This window comes from Bombus fervidus, chromosome 18, assembly GCF_041682495.2.
Source record: "Bombus fervidus isolate BK054 chromosome 18, iyBomFerv1, whole genome shotgun sequence".
Taxonomy (NCBI): Eukaryota; Metazoa; Arthropoda; class Insecta; order Hymenoptera; family Apidae; genus Bombus; species Bombus fervidus.
In genome coordinates, this window is record NC_091534.1 from 4,748,135 (window position 1) to 4,772,820 (window position 24,686).

General features: G+C 39.7%; 2 protein-coding genes across 3 annotated transcripts in view; one reads left to right on the forward strand and one right to left on the reverse strand.

The window, feature by feature from the left end:
• The window catches only part of LOC139996450 (fatty acyl-CoA reductase 1-like), a 294,969-nt gene that overhangs the window by 253,311 nt on the left and 16,972 nt on the right, over positions 1 to 24,686 (forward strand). The gene's annotated exons all lie outside the window — the stretch shown is intronic.
• Positions 13,467 to 14,173, reverse strand: LOC139996673 (uncharacterized). The gene is made up of 3 exons (XM_072021197.1): positions 14,161 to 14,173; positions 13,879 to 14,084; positions 13,467 to 13,784 (listed from the first exon to the last, which is right to left on the reverse strand). The coding sequence occupies exons 2-3, from the start codon at positions 14,080 to 14,082 to the stop codon at positions 13,467 to 13,469; spliced, it is 522 nt and encodes a 173-aa protein (XP_071877298.1). The 5' UTR covers positions 14,083 to 14,084; positions 14,161 to 14,173.

Sequence of the window (24,686 nt, forward strand, 5' to 3'; positions counted from 1 at the left end):
AAAAAAAAAAAAATAAAGACGGCTCGTCACCCGCAAACCTACGACCTATAAGCCTCCTCCCCAACATTAGCAAGGTCTATGAAACCATTATAAACAACACCCTAACCTCCTTCTGTAAAAAAAATAATATTATACCAGAAAACCAATTCGGCTTTCGATACAAACATTCTACAATCCACGCAATAAACAAGCTTACGTCGGATATCTGCTGGGCGCTAAACGCAAAACAACGAGTAGCCGTCTGCTTAATAGACCTAGAAAAAGCCTTCGACACAGTCTGGATCCCAGGCCTCACTTACAAACTAATAAAAAAAATTTCCCCAAACACTTAATCAAAATAGTCTGAGACATGATCACAAACAGAACTTTCGTAATGTCCGAAGGCTCTCATACATCAAACACAGAATTCGCATATTTAAAGAAATATAAGCGTGTACAAAAATGAGATTGATACAATGTGAGGTAATAGTCGTATAATACCAAAACATTTCTCCTTCTCGATGCTTAGGTTACAGATTATTAAAAATTGATTGTCAAGGAAAGTAAAAGAGATTGGGTAAATAAAACAAAGCCAGCACGACACGGAGTTCCCAAGCGGTTATCCATCCAAGTACCATCTGTGTCCTCTGCTGCTTAACGTTCGTGATCGCACAAGAACGAATGCTTTCTTTTTTTCATAACATTTATTGCCCAAGTCCTTTCATCTCCGACATATATTAACATTGTAAATATTATAAATAATTTTACAGGACACCCCCACTCCCCCTACCCGTTCGCCCTCCCCCACTCCTTCCCAAAATCCCACAGTCCCACCGAAATCAAAATCAGACTACCGAACTGCCCTGTTTTTGCAACCAGGTTTTCAGATATAGGCAGAGATAGGAAGAAAATACAATATCGTATATAAGTACCTCTTTAAGCGTAACGCGGATGTACCAGAGTCGACGATGTCGCGTAGTTCGTTGTTTTCTTGTGCAGCGGAGAGAGTTTGATCACGATAATCACGATAATGTATTATAATTTAGACAACTAAATTTGTAACTCTCGTCACCACGGATCCAACGCTCTCTCTCACGCGGACCACACTCTCTCGACAACGTAACTCGCACTCTCTGACTTCTCGATTCGCGCTCTCTGGCTTCTCCATTAATGCTGACTGTTCTAGCATCCCTTTGTCTTTTCTTAGGCCCACCACGCACAGTTCCGCAACCGCTTGTGGCTAGGGTTGTCGCGTAGGCTTTTTCTATTCAATTGAAGGACCGATGACAGGGGCCTGTCGGCACCTCGGCTTATAGTTCAGACGATATATCTTAGGCCTTTTGTCCACGATGCTACACTATTTGCACTTGCTTATGGGTCATCCGCTCGCTCAGCACGTTGATGGCGGCGGCCAAAGGGTCGTTTGCTGCCGCATTTTGTACAGGCGGCTCGGTAACGGCAGCTATACTGGATGAGCGCTGGCCATTCTGTTAAAGGGCTTCCTCTATCTGATCAGTTGCCCGCGTTAGCTTTTCTACGTTCGTCCTATCGACAGCAAGCAGGACTTGCCTGATGCGATCTGGAAGACGATTCCTCCAAAGCGTGAGGATGAATTCGTCTGACGCGAAAGGACTGACGAGTTTTTTAAAGTGGTGATAGAATTAGGACAGCTTCCTGTCGCCCATCACTTCGCTTTTTATTCTTGCACTATCAGATTCCGCCAGAATGCGAATAAGCTCGTCCTTCAGTTTGTTGTATCGTGCAGTGGCCGAGGGACTCATCACTGGGAATCATCATCATCCTCCAGGTACTGCTGCAGGTACTGCGTCTCGAGGCATCCTATGAGGGTCGTGAATTTTTTTTTTTTTTTTAACTATCTTTCCAGTAAGGTAAAGTATAGCCCTATCTTCTGGGGCATTACTGGAGGCACCAGGGCCAATTGACTGGTTGTACTTACTTTGTTGTTATTTGCCATTTCACTAGCGCACTTAGAATAGCGATGACTGAAGTCTCACTAGCACTATCACGGTCACCTCTTTCGCTGAACATCACGTCAGGGTCACCAGTTTGAGGTGCATAGGTCGCGATAGGTGCGGAAGAAACACTTGAGTATATTTAACAATATAATTCAGTTATTAAAATATACTGTATATGTACACTTTGCGTAGAACTCGCGATTACTATCAGCGGTTCGCGATTACAAGTTCGGATGTTAATTAATTTCTATGTTGATCGCTAGAGAAGGATGCTAGCCGCCCTTGAGAGAATGTTGCTAGCAGGAAGCATGTTACGTGAGAAAAACAGATTTCCCGTATCTTTCTGTAACAGGTGATAGATTTAGAGACTATTAAGACAAAGACTATTTGTTCGTTCGAAAAACCTTAGCTAAAGAAATTCTAAGATTTATAACAGGTCCTTGAGCTAGTTAAAAACATTCTACGAAGATGTTTTGACATCTGGCAATCATCTTGTCCGAAGGATAGTGTCTTTGTGTAGCAAGCCACAGCATAGAAACGGTTGGAAGGTTTGCTGTCGAGTGTCGCTACAATGTCGGAGTTTGATCTGATCCTATCTGGTGATTGGTGTTGTGGAATGGTAATGTAATCTTGTCTAGGTGAAGCACTTGACCCTAGGCATGTTGCTTCTGGGATCTCTGTTGTTCGGTTCACTAGAGATGGGACCTTTCCTTGGTGGGTAAATGAAAAATTTCGAAAGTAACAGTTCTCGCCTGTATGTCCGATTCATGAACACTTGGTATATTTTAGTTTCGCTCGTTCATTCGTAGGTTGGTTATTTACGTGCTCGATTCTTTTTTCAATTTCGTTCGGTTTGCATGATACCAGTATTATCGCTGGTCTCCGTGCTCCTTGTTTCTTTCTGGTATATAGTTCCATTTCCGATGTCTTCTTTCAGGTTCATGATATATGTTCTATTGCGTCGGTTTTCTCTTCTTCTATAGCGATTCTTTTGTTTACAGGTTCTGAATGTTTTCCGACACTACACGGTCGTTACTACGCAGCGCCGAGTGTCCATGAGGATTTCCCCACGATAAAAAAAAAAAAAAAAAAAAAAAAGGTTCTGAATGTTTGTTTCGAATGGCATCGATTAGTTCCTTTAATTGTTGTCGAAGCGCATATGGTGTGATTGTACTCTTCCCGCGTTTGCTTGTCTACTCGTTCTAAGTTTGTCGCGGAAACTGGTTACTGTATTTGGGATTGAAACGTTCTGCCTTTGTGCGGCATATAAATGTTCGTAGTGTTTGATTTCAACGAAGCGGGTATATATCTCCTTTCTTTTAGTTATTTTCTTGACAAAAAATAATTTTAAAGGCAGTGGTTTTTGGTAGCACTGACTTCTAGCGTATCTGACGTTCTTTATGAAGTCTTCCATAGCAACGTCGTCTTTTCCTCCCCGGGTTTCGATTTGTTCATTGGCAGCTTTTGCTGGTAGTTTGCCTGGGTTTTCCATAGCACTCCTTCGAGTTTGACGAGACAGTCCAGCTGTATGTTTCTGTACCGGTACAAGTTTTGCTGATATAACTGACTCGTCTTCCGAATCGTCGAATAATGTTTCTGTACGGGGGTTCTCTACGAGCGTCTATCAGATCCGACTTCAGTGAGTATAGTTAGGCGCACAGCTTTACTGAGATTTTCAATTTCATCTGCGCGTTTCTTATTCTCTGTAGCTAACATTTTCAATTAGTATTTTTTCACTCTGTTAAAGTATCGTATATTATATAGGTACAACACGTGTTTACCTGCGTGTATTCGTTTAATATGGAATGATTTTGTGTTTGGTGTCTCTTCAATGAGTTTTACAGTGTCCTTCGAGTCTTGGAGGGTGATGTTTATTGGGGGCTGTCTATCTCTTCTTGTGACGGCCTATGGTTTCTGTGAGTTCTCTCGTGGAGAAGCTGGTGGTCTGTTTGGGATGTGTCTGATTTTTCGGTATTAAGGTTGATGAAGAAAGGCCCGCTGCGTGGTTTGCGAGGGCTGCGCCCAGGACGATCAGGTTGGTGATGGCATACGCCTTGGTCTATTTATTATTCTCTCCTGGATTTGTGGTTTCTCGACCCGACTGGCCGTTTGCTCATTTGCTTTATTTCGTCGATTTTTGTCCTTTTTTCTTATTAATTCCAAAGTACAGTTTGGCCTTCTGGGTTCTTTTATATCTATTATTTGAGAATATTGCTGGAAGAATGGTGTCTCTTGTGATGGGAATACGTCGCATCTATTTCATGCTATTGGGCTGCCTTGTGCTGGGTTCATGATTTCATTTCTTTCGCGATTTGTATCTCCTATTATGTTTTCTTCCTTGTTCTTACTTTCTTGGCTACTTTCTGCCCTTTTGTTACTCTTCATCAGCTTTCGCGGAGGGTTGAACTCCCGCGTCTTTTGGGAGCCAAGGCTTGTGTTGCTAAGAAAGTTCTTGGTCGATTTTTGCAGTAGTATTTTTTTTTTTTTTTTTTGGTGTTTTTTATCATTCTGATTACCGATTCAGTGTTTTGGTCACCATTTCCGTTGTCTTCTAGTTTTTTCTTCTTCTTTTATTACGTTGATTGTTTTCATAGTGAGGATAACATAATTTGAAACACTCACTGGCAAGTCCTACGCGTGATATTTATTTTGCAGTCCGACTTGCTCGGGTTTCACAGCTAATTGACGACACCAGTGCACTCAGCGCGGTATGAGCGTTGGCTGATATAAGTAGTTTTCTTATTTGTTTTTGACGTTCAAAAAAATAGAATACTTAAAGTAATGTAAATTAGTGTAAAAATCAGTTGTGCATTTAGATATATAAAAATATGCGTGGATTCACTTTCAAAAAAGTGGCTATGTGATTCCTTCATGTACTTGTGCACTTGGAAGACAGCGAGGACGAACTGGACGGAACTTTGTAAATTGATTTTGTTGAATCTGAAGTTTTGTATTTAAAAGTTGGGATGTTGCATTTTCGACATGCTTTGCACAAGAAATAAATACGGTTTTTATCACCGAATTGAGAACTTAAGTTTGCAGGAAGCTTCTCCTGTCTTCGACGTGACAAATTTCGCGATCCCTGCCAGGATAATCATCATTTTCAACGGGGAAACTTCCAACCAACTCTACGGACGTTTGGCAACCGAAGGACTACGGTCATCCCAGTTGAAGACACGAGTATTCTACGAGCCCAGGTAATATAACTGTTGAAGTGATCGATACTTCTAAGAAAACTCTACATCTGGTCTTCGGCTTTCACAAGCGCCGATGTCATCGATAGCGCATAGACAAAAGAATGCGTCGACGACAGACCATAAGCGGCACACGTGCACGTTGGTTTCGGCGTTCTTTTAGTCTCAGGGTAACATTGCTAACGTGTGGATCTGGACCAGCTTACATATATTCCACACTTTGTACTTTACATTCACAATAAATTATATATTTACAATACAGGTTATGGTCCCAGGGCTGCAAATTGTAAAGTAGCAACGCGAAGTGAATAAAGTGTTAGGGTGTTGTGCTTGGTAAAGTAAGAGATAGTGCTAAAATGGAATCAGCAAGTGCGAAGATCGAGATGTTACGTGGTGAAGAAAACTGGCTCCAGTGGCGTTTTATTATGCGTACACTTTTGGACGAAGATGACGACCTGATCAACGTGTGTGAAGGGAATCTGTGTCATCCAGGTAACAGTGCGGAAAAGGGAATCGTCCGTGAAAGATTTTTGAAGGCAGATCGGTTAGCGAGGAAATTAATTGTGACCTCGGTAGGAAGGAAACCGTTGGATCTTCTTTTATGCTGCATAACAGCACATGAAATGTGGAAAAAATTAAATTCAGTATATGATATGAAGTCAAATGAAAATTTAAATATGGTCCAGAAGCAGTTCTTCAATTTTAAATGGGAAGAATCTGAAAATGTGTCCCACAACTTGTCGAAGTTGGAACTGATAGCGACGAAGATGAAAGCCCTTGGAGGTGAAATGGAAATGAAGAAGAAAAGAAAACCCTAGACAAGCTTAGTACCAGACTGATGGAAGAAGAAACCAGATGGAAGAAAGACGACCAGGAAACATCGGTGGCGCTGGTAACAAAAAGTAATAATTGTAAAAGGGAACAGCAGAAGCGATCAAATAAAACCGAATATGAGAAACAAGAACCAAGCTGTTTCAACTGTGGAAAAGTCGGACATCTAAAAAGAGATTGTTTTAGATGCTTTATATGTAAAACAAAAGGCCACATCAGCAAGAATTGCTTTCAAAATAATAATAAACGAAACAACAGTAGAGACAACCAGGAACCCAGAAATCGAAATCGAGATCACAGCGGAATTGGTCTATTAGGAAGCACTTCAACGATGCATGCGGCAAACCATGATCTTTGGATAATCGACTCAGGAGCTACGGATCACATGACAGGACGACAAGAATGGTTCAGCGTCCTCGAAAAATTCGACAACACGGTGAAGATAGAGATCGGCGATGGTTCATGGATGCATGCGGCAAAGGAAAAATCAAAGTAGAGACTTTTGTGGACGGAAAATGGGTAGCATGCACAATGAACGATGTATTATACGTACCAGGTATGAAAAGAAATTTGTTTTCAATAAGATCTGTCGCAAGGAGGGGTATAGATTTCTTTATTTCAAAGGAAGGGCAAAATTGTATATTTTTACAAAACCGGAAAGTAATAGCAAGAGGTTCGGTTATCGGAAATTTATATAAGGTCGATATGCGAGTTATCATACCGTCAGTTTGCAATCTTAGCAATAGAGCGGAGTCAAACGCGGATACGTTGCAATTATGGCACGAACGACTATCAAATATAAAAGTGGTAGAGGATAGTAGCTTTTTCTGTGAAGGTTGCGCATACGGGAAACATTATAGATCGAGTTTTCACGAGAAAATCAAGCGTGCGACTAAACCTCGCGAAATTATTTATACGAATGTATGTGGAAGTCGAGTCATTAGGAAAGAAATTGTATTTTCTTATATTTAAAGACGCTTTTTCGAAATTCACGAAGATTTACTTCTTACGACGTAAGTCAGAAGTAATCGAAAAGCTAGAAATTTTTTGTTTAGAAGTCGAAAACCAATTCAACAGTAAGATCAAAGAAATTCATAGTGATGGAGGGAAAGAATTAAAAAATAAAGAGGTTAAAGAATTTTTTAGAAACCAGGGAATTAGGCACACGGTTAACGTCCCATACACTCCTGAACAGAATGGCGTCGCAGAAAGAGGAAATAGAACAATAGTAGAGGCAGGCCGGTCAATGCTACATTCGAAACCAAATCTACCGCTGTTTTTATGGGCCGAAGCCATGAACGCAGCAGTGCATATCATAAATAAGACAGGGCCAACAGGACAAGACAATAAAACACCATATGAATTGTGGTACGGGAAATCGCCAGATGTAGAAAAGTTTAGAGTTTTCCGTACTGAGTGCTTTGCACACATACCTGCGGAAAAGAGAAGTAAACTTGACAAAAAGGCTAACAAAGGATATTTGGTAGGCTATCTAGATGACGGACGAGGGTATCGAGTATACGTGCCGACCGTAAGAAATGTAATATTAAGCAGTGACGTAATATTTATGCCCGAACTAGGAACTGCAAAATTCGTTAATATAAGTTTACCGAAAATTGTCGAGCGCGAAGATGTGTGTACGCAGAGCGATAGAGCATGTACGTATGAAAGTGCAGAGAGTGAACATGAAGAACAACTTTATGTAACCAACGAGAATGTGAGACAATTGAGAGATAGAGATAAGATCAAACGAACCGATTTTTATGGTAGTCCAGCAATGTACGTAGCGGAAAAATTACCGGTAGATTTTAACGAAGCGATGAGATCCGAAAAGAAAGAATTATGGAAAGCGGCTATGCATGATGAAATGAAATCGCACCAGGAAAATAAGACGTGGATCCTTGTAGAAAAACCAAAAGATCAAAAGACACTTAGTAATAGGTGGGTTTTAACGGTAAAGCAAAATCCGGACAATTCGGAACGATACAAAGCGCGACTTGTGATTAAAGGGTGTTCACAGAAAGAAGGCATAGATTATAAGGAAACCTATAGTCCCGTTGCTCGGTTTGATACAATTAGATTAATGCTCAGTATTGCTGCCAAAAATAATTTATACCTTGGACAGTTTGACATTAAAACCGCATTTTTATATGTAAGTCTATATGTAAACGAATATCTATACGAAAGTCATATTGTAAACGAATAGCAATCATCCACATTTGTAAAATAACTCAACCGAGTCGCAATAGAATGAATTCACCTGAATGCGGGTCAGAATTAATTAATAATCAATGGACAGTCAAAACTTGCCCGACTGCAGTCTTCAAATTGGAAGGATCGACGTTCGTACCTTTGCAGACAGCAAACCATTATATTATTATTCCTACGAAAAATGTACAAATGTAAACTTTTCGACTGTCTACGCCGATCACTTCTCAAAAATGTATGTATCAAAATACTCTGCCCTACCGCTCGCGTAAACAGGATCGATCGAACATCAACAACACCAAGGACGGTTTCTTACCAAAACATTGCGGAAAATGAACATAGCGGGATCATTCAAATCAGGTGACCCACCAGAGCCATACGCTTGAACGGAGCAAAGCGAATCTAAGAAGGGGGGAATGTCACACACTCAAGAAGATCACCTGCTCAAGAAGGGCCGTTCGCTCAGTAACCGAATAGACCGAACACCCTGCATGCCACAGCTATTGAAACAATAACTAAAAAGGCCCCTCCAAAGGGAGTAGACCTTCGGTAGAAGGACCTTCCTAAACTAACGCTCGAACAGTCTGTTCTAACATTCCGAACCACGCTGTTGTAACGCTTGAACCGTCACTCTGTTGGATTTCTATAATAAATTTCATTGTCGCATACGAAGTTCTATTTTCTTTACCCTATTCGTGGAAGAATCATTTCGTTCGAACCGCGACGCGAGGAGATTACCGGCGATCCGTTAATTTTGCGATTTCTCGTGTCTCCGACGTGTCACGGTCAACGTTTGGTCACGTTTTCACATCGTGGATCTAGCGACTTGTATCTAAAATTAGGCGTATTATATTATCATAAAATACATATTACATATAAATGTTATATATGATGTATATTATATTATAATATGTATTATATCCTATTATATTATCATATATTATTATATATTAATAAAATATGATATATAAAGTATATTATATTATAACATAATACGTCTTTATATTAAATTATTGTATATTATATATTATATACTACATAATATATCATAACATACAATGTAATAATAATAATAATATTAAATATTATAATAATACAATAATATATGTTACGCCGTATGAAGCGGCCAACAAGTCAGCCCTTGTTACCTGACTGTCAACGGCCCTCATACCGTTATTCTGACCTTATACAGACCCAAGAACCCATACCATATACTCTAACGATAGTTTAATGTCTGACGTATATAGATGGGTCAATTGGTCTGCACTAAAATTACGGGACGTAGAGTCCCAAAAAGTACTTTACGTTTACAGCGGGCTATTCACCACTACCTGGAATTTATTACGTGCTGGTAACAATCACGGATAAAACAGGTATCTGCCATACGGAAAGAGCGGATGTGTATACAAAGAAAAAAGGGACTTCATTCCAAAAAACAATATCATCCACTACCTAAGACGGTAGAAAGTCTCCCACTCCTGAGATGGCGAAAGAACGAACTGTGAGTCGAGTCTAGGCCAGTCTGTGCCACACATCTCCCGCGTTTCTTTGGATCTTCAAGCCCTCGCGACAGTCAAGTCAACTGTTCGTACGACAAACGGGCAATCATATTAACTCTACGTTCCGTCTAAGTAATCAAATTCACCGACTTCGCTTGCGTATGAGAGTGTGTATCCGTGCAAAATAGAATTAAATATATATATTAATAAAACTGTAGACTACAGTTTTATCCCAACTGAACTACCTCTATTATCCCAAAAGAAATACGGGGATCGACCTGCTCGTGGTGTCGATTGATACAATCGTAACGGGAATTTACGACTCCCGTTGACGCGCCTCCTCGCGAACGCGTCTCCCCGCGACTGGCCGAATTTACAGGAAGAATTACAAATTTTGTAATTTCAAATTACAAAAATCTAAGAAAATTATACAAAGTAATAAGAACTAAACAAAGATTACAAAATTATTTCCTATTCAGTGATGCATATTGAATGATTGATGCATAAGCTGAAACTTTCAAGGAACAGATTCTCCACGTTTATGTGTCGACAGTTCGCAGAGAGACGCGATCGCGAGATAGCGCGTATGAGGAAATCGTAAATTCCTGCACGAGCAGGGCGATCCCCTTATTTCTTGTGGGAGCATAACGGTGTTTGTTTTTGACTACAACTGTAGTCTACAGTTATATAATATGTATATATTTACACCAGCTTACAATACTTGTTGTGTAGACAGGAATTGTTTGACTTCGTCGTGTCGGAAAGTACAGTAGTAGATTGATCGGAAGGTATGAAGAGACGATGTGTTGAGTACCTAGATCTTGACTGACCGAGAAGTGAAAGAACAGTAGACTTGACTGACCGAGAAGTGAAAGAACAGTAGACTTGACTGACCGAGAAGTGAAAGAACACTAGACTTGACTGACCGAGAAGTGAAAGAACAGTAGACTTGATTGACCGAGAAGTGAAAGAACAGTAGACTTGATTGACCGAGAAGTGAAAGAACAGTAGACTTGACTGCCCGAGAATTAAAAGAACAGTAACAGACCCGTCTCGTACTATTTAGGAGGAAAGCTCGGTGTGGGTGTGCCCTTTTTGAACTAAGAACGCGGATTCGTTGTTCACACTTTTCGGTAGAAAAGTGAGGATAACGATCCGCGATGCCCATTGATTATAGCCAATGTTAATAAATAAAATACGAGGAGAAAGTCTCCTGCAGATGTGGCTTATGGGTGTCTTTGTTCCTGGGAAAAACCAGCTATTTCGCTGGGTACATCCGCTTTCTCTGTAATTAGTAAGAGCGTGCAATAAGCCGAAGGACTGTTCAAAGGAACATCCATAAACCGAAAATACTTATATGAATAGAAGTTAAGCTACGAAGATTCGGTTTATGGTGGTTCCTTGGGTTTATTGCGGGTAAGTGTAATGAGGGGTAGGCCTTGGTGGCCAGACCGTGAGGGACCTCGCACGGACCATCTCGCGCGACGTAACAATATGTATAACATTTTAGTATGGATATTGTTTATTTTCAAAAAATAAAGATGGAATTTATTTTATGAAATTAAATTTTCAATTTCCAAATCTAAAGTTTTTACATATCCTCGAATGTGTGTAGCAAGCAGTCCATTAGAAATTATTCCAAATAGAGAAGAAGAATCTACAATTACACATTTTTTATCTGATATGCTTATGAAATTACTTGGAGTTTGTGGTAAACGGCAACGAATATCCAAAGATACTCCCCAATTGATACGGTGAGTTACACAGAATATTTAATAATTTCTATTCAATAGTCGTAAATAAAATCTATTCTTCTATTATATACAGTAACCTTTAAGTATAATATCAGGTAACGCATCACCAAAGGACAGAGGATTAAGTACATATTTTAAGGAAAAGGGTAATATTATCTCACAATTAGAATTTTCCGATAAATATGTAGATGGATTGACAAAAGATGTGAATACTGCTACAGCATTAAGAACGCAATTAACTAAAATTCATCAAATTCGTAATGTACAATTTCATGAAAATGTGAGAGCAAAATTAAACGACAAGGATGTGAAAGAAGATCAAAGTGGTACTAAGATAATAATATACCTTTACAAATATACCTAAAAATTGTAATTACTTGAATTATAAAACAAATTTCATACGTATTCAATGTTTCAATACTATGCAAAATTCATTTATACAATACGTGGAAAATAATTTTATCACAGATAATACATCAAGATACCCAAATTCTACTGTATCAAAGGAAAGAACAATTTTTAAGTACTTTAAAATTCGAAAGATGAATTCTTATGCCAAGACAAAAGTGGTATCCTTTTCAACATTTTCATTGTAAGATATATTTTATCTTTATGCTTCGCTTATAATCTTCTCTATTTAAAAATAGCTACCGCAAGAAAAAGATCAGAGACAAAAACCGTTTAACGCTAAAGGAGAAACTATCAAAAGCTAAATCCGATAAAGATAGCAGCTCATCTTTATCCAGTATACACATATTTATGTTTCTAAATTCTGTATGATTAAGTTAAAATTACATATAATTATTCTATAATTTATAAAATAGGATCAAAACAATATTGCGGAGACAATGGCAAAAATAAATCAGTTAGATCAAATGAAGAATAGTGAATCGAGTGATTGTCTAAATTTGCGTTCAATTCCGCATGATCCTAAAGCAAAAAAAGTGTACTTATTAATAAAGTATTATCACACATCAGGAATACAACAATTTTACAGCCATTTCGTATGTAAATTCCCGCTATGGGGAACAGCAGCAATGAGCCATATAAGCAAAATTGAGACAATACAAGCTAAAATTCTTAGAACGATAGTAAACGCCCCATGGTACGTTAGAAACGATGACATTCGGAAAGACCTGGGAATACCAACGGTCAAGGAGGAGATTAACAGATTCGCAAGAAGGTACAGAGAAAGAATAGAAAAGTACCCGAACCGACTGTCAGCGGCAACGGTCAACACATCAAACATAGAAAGAAGACTAAAAAGGAAACACCCAACAGACCTCACAAAGGATATAACCTAGCAAACACGACGATGGTACCCCGATGGGGGTAGCCACCCACATGCTATATTTTTATTTTTATTTTTTTATTCACTAAGATATAATATTTTACCAAGTGTCCTTCTGGACAAATTGTAAAATCCAAACAAATAATTAAAAAAAAAAGAAAAAAAACAAAAAAAAAAGTTTCGTATGTAAATGTATGTAAATGTATCTTTATAAGCAAAAATAGAAATGTATCATATGTGTTCTTAAGTGTACTAAGTTAGTATAAGAAATAATACTAATATGCTATAACATAACATATTATATTTTTAAATTTATACAATAAATCAGCTTTAGTATATAACAAATAAGATAATAATATATAATTAGAACTAGATATAATTAATAAAAGGTAATAAATTCTCTTTGTGTCACTGATTTTTTATGATCTGTTTATCACATCTAATATAGCTTTTCTGTCAGCTTCATTTTTTATACCAATTTCAATTAAATCTTCGTTCAATACAGTTAAATTAAAATATCATATTTAGTTAGTATATAATATAGAGTAATAACTAATATACCTCTGCAAAGCTTACGTTCTTTCTACTTTTTGAACAAGTTAGCATCACTTCATCTTCATCTGCATTTACGAATAATTGTTTATCTTTTGTTTCATCTTTTATATTCAAATTAATTTCCTCATTACGTTTAGTTTGTGTAAAATATATATTTGGAGAAGTAGGTAACAGTTTGTTCAGATTTCTGCGTGATTTGTCTCTAAACTTAATGCACAAGGTTTTAAAAGTTCTTTTGAATCTTTTATGACATTGTTGTTACAGTTGACATTATTGCACATTGTAGTATCGAATGTAACTATCGGTATGTTATGAACATTTAAAGGAGACTTATTACTATTATTTTTATTTACTAATTTGGAAAGACTTAAACAGTCCTTGTTATCTGGTTCATTTGCTTTAAGAATGTGATCAGAGTTATCATTCCAATAATCTTCTGTGTTAAAATATTTTGCCAAATTTTTTATTTCTGGTACTATTGACTGCTTCATCATGCACTGTAAGCATAGTCATCTATTTGAAAATTAATGATAAACATGGATAAAAACTCTGCCAACAATATTATGTATCGTTATCGTATTAATTTTAAACAAAATGCAATATCTTACTACTTTTTGAAACATTAAATCCTAATTCTATTAATCTAAAAAATAAATTTTTATCATTTTTCATAGCAGCAATGCAAAATGGTGTAACATCATCATTTAGAGAATTCAATAGTGCTGATGGACATGCTTCATATATAGTTTCAAACGTATCTTTATTTATTGCAGCTGCCAATCCAAAAACAAACATGCCTACAAACGAACAATAATAAAGAATTTACTGATATAACAACATTATATATTTTCACACAATACATTAATTGTTTACCTAAATCAGTTGATATATTATATATATATATAAATATAACATGATATAATAGGTAATATATAATATAACATAATGCTACAGCGTCTTACTATTCGCATCCCGAGAGAACTTTATCTCAAAATAAATTAATAAATTGTTAGAAACGGTTGAATTTTCCTGCCGAAAGCCTGTGTGAGATGTTTCACATATTGAAAAAATTGTGTACTTATTTGTAAAAATAATTTTATTATTTTATATACAGGCAATGATAATACAGGACGGTACATAAGGGGCGGTACGGTAAGGGGTGGAGCATCAGTGACATTTGATTGGTCGACAACTTGCGCACTCCGCACAGTGCCTCATAGTGGGATGAAGGAGTATTGTGGTAGGGATAATACTATAAAATAGGCACGTACTAGCAGCAAGGATTCAAAGTTTTAGGATTCAAAGTTCAGTATTACTGTAAGGGTGGAATAGTTTGTGTGGTTCGTTCGTACGACGTCGTCAATATCAGAAATGTTTGCGTTTTCGATGCCAACGTTTAATCTACTGTCGTGGGTTTCATCGAAGTTGCGTGGAATTCAAGAACAACATGATCTTCGTTTTGAAACAGCGAGACTCTCGACTTTTCGAAATTGGCCTCTATCATGTTCCATTGACCCTGCCAGACTTGCAGCAGCAGGATTCTTTTATACAGGCATATCGACTACAGTCAAATGTTTTGTGTGTAAAGTGGAGATAAGTCAGTGGACAAAGTATAGTATTCCCGTGCTAATTCACAAGATGTATTGTCCAGAGTGCCCACTTGTCCGCCATGAACATCGCGGCAATGTGCCAATTAAATCACGTAGATACTTGAGACCAAGAAGAGTTAGCAAACTAGCAAATTTGAAATATCTTACTTACGAATCGAGATTAAATACATTCGTAGCATGGCCTAATACATATATTAGAAGTGAAAAATTAGCCGATGCTGGCTTTTACTACAACGGAATAAATGATATGGTTATTTGTCACCACTGTGGAATTGCTATAGACAATTGGAGTCGAGGAGAAGATCCGTGCAATCGACATGCGACTTCGTCTCCAGGATGTTGTTATATAATCAAAGGAAAGAGCTGTGAATGCATTAACAATGTAACAGGCCAAGATCTCCATGAAACTTTTGTAGAAGTAAGTAGAAAAACTTACATCCTGAACCATATGTATAATTGTAAAGATGTAGGAGGGATTCGGAAATACAAATAATTCACTTTATTCAGCACACAACAGTTAAACACATATCTTATACTCCGAAGACCTCGTAAACCTACTCGCATGCACGCTTGTTGTCAACTGACTATTCCAGATGCTTCTAAAGGACTGCCAATCGTCTGCCAATAATTAATAATTCCAATATATACTTATGTACATTATATTTATTACAGGCACCAATAGAAACTACAGATGAAAATCATGAGGGATCCGACAGTGTAAATGAAACAAACGAGATGACTCTCGTTGAGAAAATTGGTAAGTAATAAAAATAAAAACACAGATAGATCATACATTCTTTAATTTGTATGAATTCCGTATACGTATAATAAATTTGTATTATATATTATATTTAAATATACTGTTTACTATTTTAGCTGCTCTGGAGAAGGAAAATCAGGAATTGGAGAATGCTCGATCGTGTAAAGTTTGCACGGAACGAGAAGCGACTATTACATTTTTACCTTGTGGACATCTGGCAACTTGCCGTTATTGCTCCGCTACTTTTATGAAATGCATAATTTGCCAAGGAAGAATTAAAGCTGCAGTTCGTATAGCTTTTGCTTAATACATGCACATCTATATATATATAAAATTATGTACATATATAAATTAGCATATTCATATCTCTTATATGAATACACTATAATTTTTAACAAATGACATACACACATTAAAATGTGTGATAATATGCAAATAGAAACATTATTATGTATAATTATGTATATAATTATGTATAAGTAATAAAAGGTAATAAATCTTTTTGTGTCGCTAATTTTTTATCTATGTTTTTTCGTTCTGTCGCGGGGAGACCCGGTCGCGTTGATGCGCGTTAACGGGAGTCTTAAATTCCCGTTACGATTGCACGAATCGACACCACGAGCAGGGCGATCCCCTTATTCCTTTTAGGATAATAGAGGTGTTTGGTTTTGAATATAACTGGACTCTACAGTTAGTTACTTCGTGCTACAAAATATATTCTAAGTTTAACAAAGTGTTAGCCCCTGGACTGTGTATTCGTTATATCGAACCTAAGATCATTGTCATTATTGTCTAGTTACCGTGGCCAGTGGTCTATCTTGTACCATCTATATCTGTGATAATAAACGCTATCTCGATTGTACAACGATGAACAACCCAGGCGAAGATTCGATACACGCCCCTAATCCAAGCCCTAACGTCTACCTGACATCAGAAGTGGGATAATCACCTTTTGTAACAATGGACCAGTTCATGGCCATCATGAATCAATCGCAAAGGGTGAGTGTGGAACCTAAGGAAGTATCATTACCGCATTTCAATCCCGAAATCGCGGGCGCCGACCCGGCCGCATGGTGCTCAACCGTCAATCGGTTCATGGAGAGAAGGCCCATTCAAAGCGACGAGTTATTTTTCACCTTAAGTCGTGCGCTGAGGGGTACTGCCTCACAGTGGCTCACGCAGATACCGGTCGATGTAGACTATACCTCTACAAGATTTAAGGAACTTATCCTTGCGTGCTATGGTGATAAAGAGACGGCAACCTCGCTGAGGTTCATTAGCGCTGGCTAATGAAGATGTTGGCCGAACCTCAGCTGGAGGATGAATCCACGGGAGCCTATGGTATACGACGCCGTTCCCTCCTTGGGGCAATTGAGATAGTCAACGCCCCCGTTCTTCATCATCTGAGTTTGCGCGACGAGCGTGTTGAGAAAGTGGCGCTTAAAAGCGACGTCAAGATTCGGGACCAATTTGCGACGGAAATGAACGCTTTCCACTACGCGAAAAGGAGGCTGGCGCCTTCGTCAGGAAATCCATCAGCAGGCCCCGAAATTAAACGACGGAAGCTACCTGACCCCCGGATTAAGTGTCGTTACTGTGATGTCCTCGGGAATAAAACAGCGGAGTGCCGTACGAGAATGAAGATCGAGAGACAGGAGAACACACGACGCTCGGAGAGAAGCCAACCAGCTGTATCGTCCAAGGTGTCCTGTTTCAAGTGTCGCGAGATGGGCCATATCGCGCCTAACTGCCCGTTACTGCGGAAAACAATCCGCGATTCTGATAACGAACGTCGAGTCAACTCTTGCGTGGTGGACTCTCCAACTGATAAATTAAGCCATCTGGGTGAGTCGTTCTCATTTTGTTTCGATTCTGGAGCCGAATGTTCGCTAATCAGAGAGACCATAGCCTCGAAATTTTCCGGCAAAAGAATGACCGACGTAGTAGTAATGCGAGGGATAGGAAACAATCGTATTAACTGTACATCTCAAATTTCGTCCATAGTACGTATTATCGATTTTGCTTTGGAGATAATTTTCCATTTCCAAAATAGCCTCACTATTTCCAGGATAAAAGCTATTATGTTTGTAATAAAACCGCCGAAAATAAAATCGATATTAATGAGGTCGACACCGAGGTGCTCGGTGATGATAAAGACCGACTGATTTCCATTCTCGAAGAATTTAACAGTTCGTTTATTACGGGGTTCCCGCGTACACGCGTAAATACGGGACAGCTAGAAATATGGTACGTTTGATCGACCCTAACATCACCGTACAAAGAAGCGCCTATAGACTTAGCGAGGCAGAGCGAAGCATAGTACGTCAGCGAATAAGCGAATTAATTAGGGCAGAAATCATAAGGCCCAGTAACTCACCATTCGCGAGCCCTACGTTACTCGTAAAGAAGAAGGATGGCTCGGATAGGTTGTGCGTAGACTTTCGAGAGCTAAACAAAAATACGGTCGCGGACCGGTATCCCCTACCTCTTATTGCGGACCAAATCGCGAGATTGCAGAAGGCGAGATACTTCATTAGCCTGGACATGGCCAGCGGGTTCCATCAAATTCCCATTCATCCCAATCCTACAGAGTATACAGCGTTTGTCATCCCTAACGGGCAATACGAGTATATAACGATGCCGTTCGGATTGAAAAACGCACCGTCCGTTTTTCAGAGGGCTACTCTCAATGCCTTGGACGACCTCGCCTACCCTTACGTCGTTGTCTACCTGGATGACGTTCTAACTATCGCTGAATCGGTAGACCAAGCTCTAGAGAGATTGCACATCGTACTTAATACCCTCGTAAATGCCGGGTTCTCCTTCAATTTCTCGAAATGTTCTTTTCTTAAGACGTCGGTACTTTATCTCGGGTACGTGATTCACAACGGATAGGTTCGCCCCAACCCTGGTAAAGTGCAAGCCTTGAGTTCTTTACCTGCGCCAACAACCGTTACCCAACTTAGGCAGTTCATAGGTTTAGCCTCCTATTTTCGAAAATTTGTCCCTAAATTCTCACAGGCAATGAAACCATTGTATGCACTTACCTCCGGTAACAAAAATTTAACTTGGACAGATAGACACGATATTATAAGGCAAAAAATAATTTCCGTCGTGACTGATGAGCAGGTGTTAATAATATTCGACCCGAATAACCCGATAGAATTCCATACTGACGCTAGTTCGGGCGGATATGGGGCTATTTTAACGCATTAGATTGACGGCAAAAACCGGGTAATAGAATACTACAGTAAGAGAACGAGCCACGTGGAATCCAGGTATCATTCGTGTGAACTAGAGACAATAGTTGGCAGTTGTAAACGCCGTTAAACATTTTCGCCACTATCTGCACTGACGGGAATTTCTCGTTGTCACTGATTGTAATTCGTTGAAGGCAGCCCCCAATAAAGTAAATCTGAGTGACAGGGTTTATAGGTGATGGGCTTACTTGCAAACTTTTACTTTCAGCATTATGTACTGAGAAGGTAAACGAATGACCCACGTAGATTTCTTTTCGCGTAACCCTGTAGATATCGACCGTACCCCAATTAATAAAACCAAAGAAAAGAAAATTAATCTGGCCGAAATCTCAGAAGATTGTCTACTAGCGGAACAACGTCGCGACCCCCAAATCTCCGAAATCGCCAACAAATTGCAAATCGACGAGCTCGCGGAAGTACATATGATCTACGACCCGGTACCCTTTACCGTAAAATACAAAGGAGAGGCAGAACCCTCTGCCTGCCCATCGTACCAAGAGGCTTTAGGTGGTCCGTCATTAATCACATACACCAGTCAATTATGCACTTAGATTGAGATAAAACGCTCGAGAAACTGTATTACTGGAGTATTACTGGTTCGAAGGAATAGCGAAATATGTTCGCAAATTCGTAGAGAACTGTCATGCTTGTCAGATTTCTAAGGCAAATTCAGGCAAAATACAAGCCGAATTACATCCCATACCTAAGACCAGCATACCCTGGCATACGATTCACATAGATCTAATAGAAAAGCTGAGCGGCAAGAGTGATTCGAAAGAATACGTCATTGTCCTAATCGTTGCCATTACCAAATTTGTATACCTACACCATACCCGTAAGATAGACTCCCTTAGCACCGTTAAGGCACTCAAGTCTGCCATATTCCTATTCGGCAACCCCTCTCGGATAATAGCGGACCAAGAGCGATGTTTTACCGGCAAGGAATTTCAAGAGTTTTGTCAGGGCAAACAAATCAAACTCCACCTAATAACAACCGGTGCTAGTAGAGCGAATGGACAGATAGAGCGTACTATGGGGACATTAAAGAACTTGTTTACGACAGTAAAGACGACCGAACGATCCTGGCAAGACGCGATCGGTGAAATTCAATTAGCCTTGAATTGCACCACCAATCGTGTGACTAGATCGAGTCCACTAGAACTGTTAATTGGTAAAACAGTAAGACCCTATGGGTTATTACTATCTGAAAATATCGAGGAAAAGGAAGTAGACATCTGCAACGTAAGACAACAGGCCATACAAAATATAGAGAACAGCGCTAAGTACGATAAAGAAAGATTCGATAAAACAAAAGCCAAAGTAGTTAAATTCAATCTCGGTGATTTTGTATTAAAGAAAAAGAGGAATCTAACGAAACTAGATCCGAAATTTAGGGGTCCATTTGTGATAGCAGAAATTTTGGAAGGAGATAGGTACATTTTAAAAACGTTAGACGGCAAACGGTCATAGAAACGCAGCCATGATAGACCATAGAAAATGCCAGATAGTCGCGTTCCTACTGAGTTGGACGCCTGCGGTGATGACGAGAACAGTGACCAAGATGATGCGAGTACCCGGTGCAATATCATGAAGCAAAATTACTTTGTGTTGCCTTTTTTGATATTCTGGTCGTTTTTCACGCAAAGCTTGATTCAAATCGATCATTTGTTGTCGGTAGCGCTCAGTATTAACGGTTTCGCCAGGTTTTAACAGCTCATAATAGATCATACCCTTCTGATCCCACCAAACACAGAGCATTGTCTTCCGTCCATAGCGATTTGGTCTCGTAGTCGATGTCGGTGGTTCGACTGATACAGACCTGATATTTTCTCATAGCCTCACTACATACGCACAGCCGTCCGCGGCCATGGTCACGTATGTAGGCCTTTGGTCGAAATTTTGAGTGGCTGTCCGTTTATGGCTCGGATGGGCCCTGTCCCTTCTATAGGAAAGTCCGAATTACGTTCTCTCCGGGCTGTAAACCTAAACTCCGAGCTAAAGTAAAAAAAACCCCGGGTAAACTCGAGCCAGGAAAGCACGAGGGATGGACGATACTCAACGGCTGGGTGAGAGAATCAGCAACATACTAGGACAGTTCATCATCAGACATCGTACAGTGCAGATGAAATACTTCATTCTCAACAAGATCTTACCATTACCGTGCTAATAGCATCACACTTTACTTTATAAAACAAGTGCAAATATAGTGATAAATTACACTAACACTCGATCTATTAAGCCTCCTCTACCTTGAGCGTTAAGTCATCGGAGGTACGCGATATCGACCGATCCCAATGCATTGGTCCTTGGGCCGAGTCATCAAGGTCCATCCAGGTTCCAACGCCATTATCCGAATGGTCACTGTTCAGACGACAACGATAATTTGGATCGAGACGTCAAACGGCTAGTTCTTTCTTTTTTCCGTGGAGGAAATCCGCACGGACACCCGTCGCTTCTAGGGGGAAGAGCAGCGTGGTAGTGTCGGACTCCCTCTTGCTGTCCCTCTTGCGATCGAGGGGTGCCCGGGAACCGCTGAAGCGACACACCAGCCCCCCCCCCCCCCGCGCACAACACTCAATCCACAAATGGCGCGGTGTGCTGCCATGTCACGTATCGTCCCATCCCCGGGGGCCGTCCGGATCACCAACCGGAGTGTTTGACCCCCGGGTGCTGGAGAGTTCAGCACCTAATTTTAACCCCCATCGGAAGTCGCGATGGCCCTCGCGTGCCCCGTGTAGACGCGTCCACGGGCACCGCTGCGCCCTCTTCCGCCGATCCTCTCGGGATGGGAGTACCGCTCCCTCACCCGAATCGGCTAGTCCCACTACCGATCCAACCTGATCCAGCGGAATCCGGACAACCACCAATCGAGAGGGATTTGGGTGGAAGATCCAAATAATTTTACATTCACAAAATTTCTGATCGGTACCCTCTCCAAGGAGGTTGATATTACGTCCCGCTACCCACTGCATAAACTAGAATCTATTCCTCGGTCAAGACAGCCACCAGCTGTACAAGTATAATAAGTCGGGCCGCAATAATCCGACGGAACGTCACAAAATTAAGCATTTTTACTTTACCGTCAAGGACTTTTATTGCTGCAAAGCATTTTTCTAGTCGAGAAGTACCTTGGGATTATTGATCAATCCGGTAAAAAATGGAAAAAGCGGCTTCTTCTCGTGTTCAATGTTTCTATCGCGAATAACGATAAATTAACTCCAATTTCCTGAACTGTATAGTGTACCTATATAAAAACTGAGTCAGTTCGTTCATGTTAGTAGGGCGACCAGCACCCATCACTAGTTCCGTATAAATACCGTCTTCATTGAATATAACTTTACTTGTGAACATTCCTTCGAACAGCATACATTTTAACTTGTTAGTCATCTTTTTACCTTATATTCTTTGAGGAAAAGTTGTGGGAATAAAGTGTATATTTAAGCTGATAACTCATTTCAACGACCACTATTATCTTAATCGAAGTGGAGAATCGGCTGACTCATGGCGTCCGTCATCGTACCGTAACGAGAATTTACGACTTTTGTTGGCGAATACCACCGCGACTGCGTCTCTCCGCGAATGGTCGAACAGTCGTCGTCCATCGCGAGATGACAAAAACTAAGAGCCAATCTGAAGATGTTGATCACATTCACTTTTAATCGAATTACGAGCAAATATTTGACAGTCTCACATATGCAGTTGTGCTCGGACTTTACCCAAGCTCGTCTAACACACTCTTATACATCCTATAAACGAAAGATAAAAGATAGCTTTCGGTTGGGTTATTATACAATTTAGTGTAGTAAGCTTGCAGCGGTACATGAGTTATAGGACGATGCAAATCGAGAATGACTTATATTGTTGTTTTGCCTCGTCATTAGCATCGTCTCGATGTACGAAATGTAATAATAAACAAACGCCGGACAAAACAATATCGCCGCTACGTGCAACCGCCAACCGGAGTCGAATTGAAACTTTCCGGTATTCCCCCGACCAGTATAAATAGATGATCATGCTCTCCAGAAAACAGACTATGGAGTATCCTTATAACGAATAACATCGAGCGAGCGACCATTACGATTAACTCTGTTCTATGTACTTATGACGATTTTAAATACATTTGACAATATCAAGTATCAACTCGTTTCGTCTTCATAAAGATCAACACGTTTAACATTTTAACGACCGCTAGCGATTCAACCGGATCCGACCGGCAGTTCAGGCGTAGATTCTCCCTGGCGCCGGCTCTGTTTCAGTTTAGACTCTCCAATACCATTCTTTTCGTTCATGGCGAAGAGTAAGTTTCACAAATTGGTATAAAACTGTGGGAGCTTACAAAGCAACGCAACTGACGTAACTGAGCAAGGTACCTTAGTACTAAATAAGAAATTACTGCTCAAATAATGAGAAAGATTGTCGGCGACTAATAATAGCGCCGATTAATAGGCTATCGGTCGGTAAAATGTTAATCAATCAGCACAAGTTTTTAGCAAATAGTTCGAAAACTGTCGCCAGTTGACAGTTATATGTACAGGAAAAGGTTCAACATGTTCGAAAATCATAAAAATCGGAGAGGACGTAACGGTTCTATAGTTTTACCAGAATGAAAACATTGTTGTTTTATATATTCATTTGTTATATATTCAATTGTATGAATGTGATTACGGCACTTACGATTCGTGACAAACAGACAACGACCGCATGGCTACAAAACGCTACGCACGTTCTGCCAATTTTCTCAACCTGTCAGACCTAAAAGCAGTTTGAAAACTTTTACTAGGTAGTTTCTTTTTTTAAAGATATCTATAGACTGTTGGATGAAACTCCTTGAGATTAATTTTCTGTATTCAGGTCATCGAACATATAATTCATTTGGTACTCCTATGCAATATGGTTGTTTATATATTTCGAATCCAAGTACCTCAAATATGCTAAATAGCTATGCAAATAAATATTCGTCGGAGATGAAAGGACACCAGGCCTTCCCTTTGGAATTCTTAGGAAAACTCGCAACAATTTAATATTATAAACAACCCGATTATATTTGTCCGAGATCTGCGATAATGAGCTTGGGCTCGAGGCGACAACTAGTCGCCAAACGTAGCCGCAGTCACACGATGAACGTTTTACCTAATAGGTGTATAGAATTGCATAGTTCCCTTTAAAAGAAATAGTTGTACCGACACCTAACAGTAAACATTCCAACGGCCTCTGCCCCGTGGCTCACCACACAGAGACCCTATCATTCGGGCAAGGTGATTGCCAAATGTAGATGCATCATTCACAGTATATGGTTCGCTAGCCTGAGGACCCGCTATGAATCTTAGGATTTAGTTAACTAAGACCCTTCAAAATGTCAAACAGTCTTTATCCTAACAGTCCGTAAATCTATCACTTACTACGGAAAGATACGGGAGATCTGCTTTTCTCACGTACGACGCTTGTGGCTAGCAATTTTCTCTCAAGGGCGGCTAGTATCCTTTTCTAATCACCAACATAGAAATTAACCAATTCACAGCAACGTCTATTTCCCTCACTGCAGAGGCTTTCCTCAACGAATCCGATGTCCTCGTGCCCTTAGACACACCCCATCATAGTTTTCCTCTGCATCATCACCGCGACGGATCATTTATTCTCTCGTAGGATCTCCTTAGTGAGAAGACAACGCCTTATACAATCAGTGAATATTCCACGTTTTATTTTAACCAAGACCCAGATATAAACCTTGGGTAAGGTGTAGTTATTATCCCGTTGATCGCGGATTCGTTA